Source organism: Ailuropoda melanoleuca, chromosome 14, assembly GCF_002007445.2.
Source record: "Ailuropoda melanoleuca isolate Jingjing chromosome 14, ASM200744v2, whole genome shotgun sequence".
In the NCBI taxonomy this organism is placed as follows: domain Eukaryota; kingdom Metazoa; phylum Chordata; class Mammalia; order Carnivora; family Ursidae; genus Ailuropoda; species Ailuropoda melanoleuca.
Window position 1 is genome coordinate 66665534 of NC_048231.1, and position 11448 is coordinate 66676981.

Below are 11448 nucleotides of genomic sequence, written 5' to 3' on the forward strand. Positions count from 1 at the left end.
TGATGTGGGGCTCGATCCCAGGACTCTGGGATCACACCCTGAGCCTAAGGCAGATGCTTAACGACTGCGCTACCCAGGCGCCCCTGGAATCCTATTTTAAAGCAAACCCATAGGACATAAATGATAGCAAGTAGAATTAAGTGAAGGAGAGTGGAGTAACTAAGATTGAGCTGTAGTTTTTAGTTTCATGTTAGGATTAAGAAGCTGCTGTTCAGGGGCGCCTGGGTGGCACAGCGGTTAAGCGTCTGCCTTCGGCTCAGGGCGTGATCCCGGCGTTATGGGATCGAGCCCCACATCAGGCTCCTCTGCTATGAGCCTGCTTCTTCCTCTCCCACTCCCCCTGCTTGTGTTCCCTCTTTCGCTGGCTGTCTCTATCTCTGTCGAATAAATAATAAATAAAATCTTAAAAAAAAAAAAAGAAGTTGCTGTTCAGTTCTCTTAATGCAGTAAATGCTTATTTTCTTTAAAATGAATTTATTTTTAGACATTTGACATTCTTTTCTAGAGATGATGGAATTTATTATCGCTTACAGTTGTGGGTTATCTCTAACTGTACTTTTAATTAATGACATCGTAAAGCACTATAACTTAAATAAATTTCATTCTCTGCTGATCCCATTTGTTGTTTATCAGTTATACTTAAATAATTACAACTGAACTTAATTACTAAAGTTATATTGTAACATAAACTGTTTCAAGTGTGTGTAATGTATCGGACAAAGTATTAAGTAGTGGAATATGTCTTTCCTATTGACATGTTAATGTCATTGTTTTTAGAATCTTCAGCTAGATGAGGAAACCCAGTATCAAACTGCTGTTGAAGAATCTTTTCAGGTAAACATCTGAAGGCTGTAGACATCTCTGCATCTTTGTACCTGCAAGTGCCATCTTTAAGGGGAAAACTACATGAAGTCACCGTTTCAGTAACTTGATGTGTATATTAATAAAAGTAATTCAGTCTATTGATTTAGTTTTTTAATTAAAAAATAAAGGTGGGCCATCTAAAAACTTCATCTTCTTGATAAGTTAAAAAATGAAAGTTAGGACATTATCTTTAAAAATACTGAAAGGATTATATTCATTAATGTAATGAACAAAAGGGATTCCATGTTGTACTTACCTTTTTTTATATTACACAGTCTTGAATTTTTCCTTTTGTTGCTTTTGGAGTTTGCTGCAGTTCCTCCCATTGACGTTCTTGTACACAGGTAACACACAGTGGCACATTCTGAAAGATGTGATTGATAGAAATCTACCAAATCTGAGCCAGTTACCAGAGTTGCAGAATGGAGACTTGAAGTGCTAAATGAAACAATCCAAAGGAAACTTTTTTAATACAGATTCTAGCTGAAGAATTCAACTATAAGAAAATTGTATTTATATAATGTTTAGTATTTTTGAAGAGTAGTGAGATTTCTTTAATAATTATAACTCTTTAAAAAGTGAAAGTTCATTGTAAAGATATTTCCTTTTTGCCTTAGAAGGAAATACTAAGAGAAAAATTTATTTCTTAGGCGGGCAGTTTCAAATCCTGTTTGTTCGGCTGACTAATTTGTAAGCCTGGAGTTTATTAAGCTGAATTGCAGCTCTTTGGCCTCAAAATTTTTAGTAGCCAGTATTTCTCTTTAGCTAAGATGAAACTTTTATTAGAAACTTCCAGTTGGTGTTATCATATTCTATATGTTTATTTAAATGAGAGGTTTGGCTTCATCTCAGTTTAGAAAGTCATTCAAAGCTAAAGGTGTATATGTATATATGCATACACTTTTGTATGTGTATATACACGCACATATGCATGCAATTTGTCAGGTTATATACAGAATTTCTATTAAGCTTTTTAAAATGGACAAGCAATATGGGATTGAGTATCTGATTTGATTAAAATTGTATATATCACCAAATTCTTAAAAAGTAACAGCCAAATGCTAAGTGGTCTAGTTGGCTACTATTACACCTTTAAAAGTTCAATTTACACACACACGTAATTACCTTGTTTATATGGTGCTCATTTGTTATTCTCAAAGATAATGCATGACTATGAAGTAATGAGATGGATGCCACCAGCCTCTCTGTTTCACTACTTTTTAGTCAAAACTGGGTTTATTCTTAGTATTTATTAATGAGAATCATAAAATAACTTGTATTAGAAGGCCTAAATCACAGAATAAAAGAGGAGTGTATTAGCTGACATTCCATACTAATATGCATTGTTTAAAACAGCTTTCTTTAAAATAACTAAAGAACATAAAAGAAAATCTCAGAAGTAGTTTGCTGCTAATATATACATATATTGTATGAAAGGGTATATTTTGGTTTTGTTAAAAACCCTTGTTGACTTTTCTACAGTGAACATTTTTTTTAACTTGATTTAATAAAAATGTTAATTTTGGAAGTGGAGTTTTGTAAAAACCTTTTTCAGACAAACAATAATGACTATGGTAGTAATAACAATCACCAAAAAAGCCATACATCTTGATGAACATATGCCTTTGTTCTGTCATTCGAAAGAGTGATGTTTACTATGTGCTTGAACATTTTCTCTGCAGTTACATGAGTGTAATTGTAAGAACAGCTATTTAATGAACTCTTTTTAAAAAGATTTTTGACCATAGGTTTTCCAATTTAAAGCAATAACTTTATTACTTTCTTTCAAAGTTAATACTTCCAGTATATCAAGTTTTAAACCATTCTGAGATTTGACAACTTCTTCAAATGAAAACTGTAGTAGAGATCATCTTGATGAAATTGTGTTTTGAGGTTTGTGGATTAGTTAAATATCAATAATAGTCTTGTGTGTCTTTCCTATAAACTTTTCATAAGGAAAATATTGACTGTTTGCTATTATGGGAACTCCTCAGTATGGAAATGTTTGTTTAAAATCTCACCTTTTGTCAGTGGATTAAGAATAGGGACAGGCTTTACAGATTTACAGTTTAAATTCATGAGAAGGTCCTTATTTTTAATATGCTTATAGCTGAGTCAGAATAAAGGAGGGAAACTATTGATTGCTGATACCTAAATTTCACAGTACCACTTCTAAGAAAGCGATTTCCCTCGGCAAGTTACAGTTTATGTTGTTAAACAGTCTTATTTGAGATGTATTGCTTTATTTTTCAATTAAAAGTGGTTTTCTCCTACTTGTGTGTCTAATTAAAATTTTGTCTAGAGGCAAACATGATAGCATTTAATTCTCATAACTCACCCCGGAAGACATGTAGGAGATAACCCATTATTTTGCACTTGAAAGAGTGGATAGGAGAAGGCTACCACATGCTGATGCTATATGTTGGATTTAACTTTATAAACCTATTTTATCTTTCTTTCAAATGTTAATCAACTTATAAGGCTATTTTGTCAAGTGTTTATGCAGCAAGATTTTCAAGTCCTGTTAGCAACCAGGCAGAAAGCTAGTTAACAGGTTAATAAACACTTTTATATGGAGAAGTTACCCTTAAGTAAGATATCGGGGCTGTAAGAACATACTGCCAAATACAATGTTATACACCTTTTGTGTTGCTTAATAAGAATTAATTATGACCTTCATTGAATCATAGAAATCCGTTAGTGCTGCTACTCAAAAGAATAAATCTTTTGAGGAGGCAATGACGTTTTAGCCTTTGTGACCCCGAAAACATGTAAATACATGTAGTATAAAACTCATGATAGAAATATGAATAAAGTACTAGTTCCATGATACCACTTAGTGTCAATATAATTTTCTGATTATGCAACACAATTTTGAAAAACGTGGAATGAAAAGGAGCCTCAAAAAAATGGGTATTACCACTTGTATTTCCCCTTAATCTGACAGCAGTTGTCCAGTCCTGGGGCTGAGAGAGGTGACAGTTGCCACACCCCCACCACTGAAATGAGAAAGATAAATGTGTGTATTCCATTATGTACTTAACTGGCAAGCTTGCATTAAACTATACCATACAGTTTCCTGTGTTAATAGGAATTCTTGAGAGTATAATGGTGAAGGATATACCATTACAGAATTCAAGATGAGCCCGGCAGGGGAGTGAATGTGGATTAGACCTAATCAGATGAATTATATTCACTCTATGGAGAGGAAGAAGGAACACATGAAATGTGAATGAAAGAAATTTCTTACCTGTCAGTGTGGCAAAATAATGCATAATGTGCACAAAGTGAACAATAGACTGAGTAATCAGTAGATCAAGAAAAAACATTATTAGAATCCCATAAATCCCTTATTTCTACTTGCAGTCATAACTCATCACCACTGCAAACTTTTAATACCACAGGTTGTTTTGCCTGTTTTTATATTTTATAGAAAAGGAAGCACACAGTAAAAATCATATCTGGCTATTTTTGCTCAACATTATTTTGAGGTTTTTAATTTAGTCAGCAGCTACCTACAGTAACTTGTCTTTTGTCCAGAACAGAAAAGCTAAACAGTAGCTTTTGTGAATTTGTGAATGTTAGATACATCGCAAGTGGTTCTTTTCATGTACGTTGGCACTTGCAGGTGCCGATCTAGGTAAAAACTGAAAACGGTCTGGCTCCCCCCCATCCCCCCAATAACCGGGGAATGACAGGTGAAGAGAGGAGCCAGCGGCCTTCCACAGCTCTTAACCTGACCCTTCTCCTAAGCTGTATGGTGGATGTTCTCTTTCCAGGGCATTTTGCAGGCAGTGGCTCTTACTAAGGACGGACTCTGTTTCCTGGGAATTGAGTAATGCACGGACAGAAACTGAAGGAGGAATACAGTGGATACAAAAGAAGGGGTACTGAAAATGTTAAGACAACCATGCCTAGTTTCTTGGGTTAGAATGGTTTTGATGATTCTGCAGGTTGAACTTTACATGGTTTTGGACAAATTAGTCTCTCATCTCTATGGGTTTTAAGGATTGTGCTAACACACAAAGGGCTTGTTATCTTTACTGTTCATTTATACCGTTCAGATCTACCAGTTATATCTGGCAGGTCTCTCAGTAAATCCTGCCAGGAAAGTCTGGAATAATATTTTTTTTCCCTTTCAGAATATAGATCCTAAAGGGTTATTAGTTTTTGTTATCCTCAACTTTTGCAGGAAGATCTGACATATTGTGTTTGTTTCCAAAAAGTACAAATACTCAAGATAATGAGGTATTCTAAATAAAAATAACGTATCTTTTAGAATAATCCTTATGAAGAATAATCAGTTGATAATCATACTAAATAATCAAATGTATGCCCAGGATTTATTGATGAGAAATTTATTCAGCCTGCCGCCATTTTATTGAGATACAGTTGACGCACTGAACTGTAGAAGGTTAAGATGCATAGCGTAATGGCTGATTGACCAATACTGTGAAATGATTACCACAGTAAGTTAACACCTATGTATACATACAAAAAAGGATTTTTCCCCTTGTGATGAGAACTCTTGTGATTTATTCCCTTAACTTTCAAAGATCATACAGCAGTGTGTATAGTCCTCATGTTCTGCGTTATGACCCACTTTATTTTTTAACCATTCTTAGTTCTTAGCCAGTAATTACCAGGAAGAAACCACTGTCCAGAAGAAAACTTACTTTGCAATATTAACAAATCACTTGAATAGCTTCTATATCATCATCATTTAAATAGCTTATATATGTTTTTCTACGTTATTCAGTAGTCTTAAAGGGCTTAAATAGCTTTTCTGAGCTTTTTGAAATATTCATAAGTGTTAAGAATATTACTTTATGCTAACTTTGTTTTTCTGTTTCTAAGTAGAATTGATGTATTGCACCTTAAAAGCATTTTTATGTTTATAAAGTAATTTTAGTTTGATTCGATGAACAGTTCTCAACCTTCTTGGTTTTGAGTCCCTATGACACTCAAATTATTGGTGTAAAAAAAGAATTCTGCCATAAATATCCTAAATATAAGAAAACAGTAATTTTCTAAACATTTACAATAGTTGGGCTGTATTAACAAAAATATTCATAGAAAATGCTCTTGTAGAACTGACACACTTCCCACCTGGCTGTTCCTCCATCTAGAATTTAAGCAAGATGTTCCCTAACATATATTTATCCCTTAAAAACAAAAAAGAACCAAAAAAAAACCCCCACAAAAACACCCTTCTAGCAAACATCTTACTAAGATAACATCCTTAAGCAACATTGTATTCAATTTCTTTTTAAAACTTTGTACTTAAAGTAGAAGTATTTTAATAATCCAAGCATGCTTCCATTCTCTGTTGTGGGAAACTTCATTTTTTGTGTACTAGTTGGTACTTTTTGCAGTTTGGATATTTCCAAGAAGGTGCTTTAGGGATTCTCCAGAAAAACAAATATTTTATACCAGATAATTTCCCAAGAAAGATTTTTTTTTTTTTTGCATCCGGCCTTTTGAAATTTAAGCTATGTCCTTAGTTGGCAAGTTGCAGAACCCCGGCAGTTTATGGGGAAGATTAAGCTGAACAGAGAGGATGGCTTAGCAAAAAGAAAACCATGATTAAGGCTGTGAAGTTAGTGCTGTGGAGCTGAGAGGAGCACTGCCTGAGCTCCTGAGATTTTCCAGAATGTTGGCATCCCATCTAAGGGATCTCCACAAAACAACTACATAATTTTACATTTTAGTCTGATCAAAAATAACAAAACTGCCACCTCTGACTTTGTTTTTAATTGAGATAAAATTGATAACATTATTTTCAGGTGTGCAACATAGCGATTAAATATTTATATTGTGAAATGATCACCACAGTAAGTCTGGTTAACGTCCATCACATAGTTGCAAATTTTTTTTCTTGTGATGAGAAAAACTTTAAGATTTACTTTTAGCAACTTTCATATATACAGTACAGTATTATTAACTATAGTCACCATATGGTACATTACCTCCCCATGACTTACTCATTTTATAACTGGAAGTTTGTACTGTTTGATCACCTTCACTCATTTTTGCCCATCTCCATCCTCTCCTGGCAACCACCAATCTGTTCTCCATTATGAGTTTGGTTTTTGTTTTTTAGATTCCACATAGAAGCGAAATCATACAGTATTTGTCTTTTTCTGACCTATTTCACTTAGCATAATGCCCTCAATTTCTATGTTGTTGCAAATGGCAATATTTCCTTTTTTGTGGCTGAATAATTGTGCATGTGTGTGTATGTGTGTGTAGACACTTAAGTTGTTCCATGTCTTGGCTATTGTAAATGCTGCAGTGAACATGGGAGTGTGGATATATCTTTGAGATCCTGATTTTATTTCCTTTGGATATATACCCAGAAATGGAATTGCTGGATCATATGACAGTTCAATTTTTAATTTTTTGAGAAAACTCCATAACGTTTTTCATAGTGGCTGTACCGATTTACATTCCCACTAACAGTGCACAAGAGCTCCCTTTTCTCCACATCCTCGCCAACACTTCTTTAATTTTTTTAGAAGATTTTATTTATTAGAGAGAGAGCTCAAGAGGGGGAAGGGTCAGAGGGAGAAGCAGACTCCCTGCTAAGCAGGGAGTCTGATGGGCGGTTGGATCCCAGGACTCCGGGATCATGACCTGAGCTGAAGGCAGATGCTTAACCGACTGAGCCACGCAGGCGCCCCTACTATGTGCATTGTATTAGAAACCATATTTTCTTTTTTTTTTTTTTAAAGATTTTTTATTATTTATTTATTTGACAGAGATAGAGATAGCCAGCGAGAGAGGGAACACAAGCGGGGGAGTGGGAGAGGAAGAAGCAGGCCTCACAGCAGAGGAGCCTGATGTGGGGCTCGAACCCATAACGCTGGGATCACGCCCTGAGCCGAAGGCAGACGCTTAACCGCTGAGCCACCCAGGCGCCCCAGAAACCATATTTTCATCAAAATTGTTCCAAGAGTATATGAGCATTGATAGCAATTTATACCAGTTATAACCTCTAAAATGTTTTTCATAATTTAGTACCTTCTGTTTATGACCAGTGAATTTTCTTTTTTGGTTTTGGCTCATTGTTGCTACATACATATTTTGAATTTTAATTTTGACATGCAGCACATTAGCTATCACTCCAAGATTCACTTGCAAATTGGATAAACAAGGCCTCGACCTTATTACACATGACCAAACTAGCCCAGGAGCAAATCATGAAAGACTGCTTTAGTTAGGTTTCATCTATTAATAATTGAGTACAATTATCAAACCACTTATGAATATGCTTAAATTCTAATCTCTAGCTCTTGCATATCGTTTACAGGACTAACAGTTCTTTATCTACTGGCCCATGAAATGTGTTAAAATATGAAATGTATTTCGTTTAATTTGACTTAGTGAATATAGAGCAGGTCCTTTAATTACTATTTTCTTTTCTAATTGCTTACAAGCCAGCTACTCTAGAATTTTGTCAAGCAACTTAATTCTCTCTCTTTGGAAATTAGTTCTCTCAGGAATGCTTAAGGGGGACTACATGTGGGATGTTCTATGGTCTTCAGTCGTGTTAGGTGTATTATTTCAATAGAGCTGGAAGTTGTTGTTTCTTCCACTTGTTATTTAGATCTTGAATATTGGGGTGGACATTCTGATTCTGAAGAAATATTTCTTGCACAAAATTTGGGAACAGTTTGATGCAGATATGGTTTCTTAGGTATGAGTGGTGCTTATTGAGGGCTTACGATATCATGAGTATAACACTTTTCAGTGCATATGTGTCTAATTAGAAGAGAAGATTCTATCTGCAGGCTTATTCCTTTCATATTCCTGACAAATGACCCTTCTGCTTATTATGTAATTTGGCCAAATAATGATTTAAGGAGGCAAGTTGATCTGAGGTTTGTGAAAGCTATAATACAGCAAAAGTTATATTTATTTTATAGCAGTTTGAGTTGGGTTTAAGAAATCACACCATTTAATCCAGGCGTGGAAATGCACACATGAAATCAATGGAGTCTGTGTCTTTGTTATTCTAAACCTGGGACTTACTGGGGGCACTTGGCTGCCTCAGTCAGTGGAACATGTGACTCTTGATCTGGGGCTCGTGAGTTCGAGCCCTGTGTTGGTCATAGAGATTACTTTCAAAAAGAAAATAAAATAAACCTGGAAATTACTGGTTTACTTGTCTCTTGCCTTCATCATTGTTCAAGGATTATTTGCGGTAGTTCTATTGTAACATCACAAATTTAAAAGTGATTAGTGTCATAACCACCATAGATTGATATTCAGTTCACCTTGAGAATATGACAGGGCTGCCCACGCTGCCACCNCCCCCCCCCCCCCCCCCCCCCGGGCTGTATGTCTTAGGTTATAAGACATACAGGAGCCAGGTCCAAAAATCAAAATCTTGGGTGAAGCCAGAGGTCAAATCATGGATGATGAGGTCAAAAGCACTGAGCCAAGAGGGAAGAGATAAACTCCAGTGAACTGGTTGGGGGATGGAGATGCTTCTAGTCACTGAAGCAGACCCAGAGCAAGGAAAGAAGGAAAGCATGAGTATGCTGTGGTGTGAGGTTCAGGTAAACCTTAGTAGAAGGAGAGCCTCTCAGCATAGGCACCCCTTTCATTCTTGTCATTCTCCCTGGAGATTGGATGTGAAGCTGGAGATAGGAATTCACATGAAGTAGCTATTTGTACTCAGGTATCTCGAGCTTCCATTCTCTATTAACTTATGCTTATGGTAAGTATTTTCCTCAGTAAAAAAGACGGAAATCAGTTTTGCAGTCCGTTAAGCATCTGACTCTTGGTTTCAGCTCAGGCCCTGATCTCAGGGTCATAAGATTGAGCCCTCTGTCAGACTCCACGTGGAGTCTGCTTAAAACTCTGCCCGTTCCCCCAACTCATGTGCACATGTGCTCTCTCTCAAATAAATTGTAAAAATAAAAAAAATCACTTCACCAGACCAGATTGAAAATTTTGAGGGTGTGATTATGGTGCTCAGTTGGTATTGCCCAACACCTGACATACAGTGGGCACTCAATATGTGTTTGTTGAACTGTTTTTACGGCAGTAAGGAGAAATGGCATGGGCTCTCCCTTTGCTGAGGGACTAAGACGTTGAGATGGATGGAGACTTTAAGAAACTGGATTCATTTTAGATAACTATTAAGATGCATGATCAATAAAAATTAACAGACAATATCCAGCTCTTCCCGTAAGTGGCCTGAGGTGATCTCAGAAAATGCCTTGCTATTCACTTGACCCAGAAAACCCTACGAAATCATGCAGGCAAGAGGTTCCAAATCTTCATGGTCATCTTAAGAACACACATCTGCCCAGACCATCAAGGATAGGCATATCCGAAAAGACACCAAGCACCTGAAGGATGTCGCTTCGCAGAGACAATGTGTGCCACACCGTCAGAATAGTGTGGAGTTGGTAGGTGTGCCTGGGCCAAAGAGTGTGGCTGGAAACGTGGTCGGTGGCCCAGAAAGAGTGCTGAATCATTACTGCACATGCTTAAAAATGCAGAGTAATGGTGAACTGAAGGGTTAGATTCTCTGGTCATTGAGCACATCCAGGAGAACAAAGCCCCCAAGATGTGTTGAATTTACAGGGCTTCTGGCCGGATTACCCCACACATGCGCTCTCCCTGCCACACTGAGATGCTCCTTACTGAAAAAGAGCAGATTGTTCCTAAACCAGAAGAGGTTGCACAGAAGAAAAAGGTATCCCCAAAACCTACGGCTTGGGAATAAGTTTTGCATAAAATAAATGCAAATAAAAAATTTAAAAAATATATCCAGAAAAACTACAGAAGGCATTTCATTAAGAGACTTGAGAAAGACCCTGAAGGTCTAGAAAGGAAAAATAAGGAATAAATTATGTATTAGGAGACCCTGGAGAGGAGACTCATGAAAGAAAAATAGTTTAAAAATACCACCATTATAAGTGTTTATTAAACACAATTTTAATGTACTTTGGGGCCCATTATTTTGCTTGAGTTTCACAATGATGGTGTAGATAGGGCAAATATCATTCCCATTTTACAGATGAGGAATCTGAGTCATGGTAGATGAGGTTGGGTGACAGTCCAGGGTTATATTCCTGCTTGACAGTGGTCCTAGCTCTTAATGCAATGCTTTTTCCAACACACTGGCTGTCTACAAAGGATGAATCGCCCTTAAGTTTGATTGTCTAGCAGAAGACACTTATCCCATTTCCATTTATTCCATTTAGTCCATATTCCCTTTCTTCTACATGTCTGGGTCTCCCCTCCAAGGAGACCTGCTTCTGGATCCAGGTCTCTGGAGTTATCTATCAGCCACCACAGCCCTAAATGATATATTTTTACATGCTGTCTGTAATTATCTCCCAGGACTGAGACTTGGTACTTTAAAACTTATTGTACTTATTTGCTTAGTGAATGATTTCTATTTAATGAGGGGTTAGTGTATGCCAGGACCTGTCCTGCACGCTGGCAGACAATCTGGAGCAGAAAGACACAGTCCTGCCCCTATGACATTGTAGAGCAGTGGGTGAGAGACAAACATTAAATATTGACACACACAAGTCCCACTTTGCAACGGTGATGAGTTCT

At 36.6% G+C, this 11448-nt stretch overlaps 1 protein-coding gene across 3 annotated transcripts in view; it reads left to right on the top strand.

The window, feature by feature from the left end:
* The window catches only part of RNF138 (ring finger protein 138), a 32693-nt gene extending 26422 nt beyond the window's left edge, over positions 1 to 6271 (top strand). Inside the window, exons 7-8 of one of the 3 annotated variants that reach the window (XM_034642454.1) lie at positions 778 to 834; positions 4644 to 6271. In XM_034642454.1, the coding sequence (XP_034498345.1) occupies positions 778 to 834; positions 4644 to 4703 (117 nt within the window). In that variant the 3' untranslated portion in view covers positions 4704 to 6271. Of the gene's footprint in view, positions 1 to 777; positions 3697 to 4643 lie in introns of those variants that run through there. The other 2 variants (XM_034642455.1, XM_034642456.1) reach the window with 2 other exon arrangements.
* The last annotated feature ends 5177 nt before the right edge of the window (positions 6272 to 11448 follow it).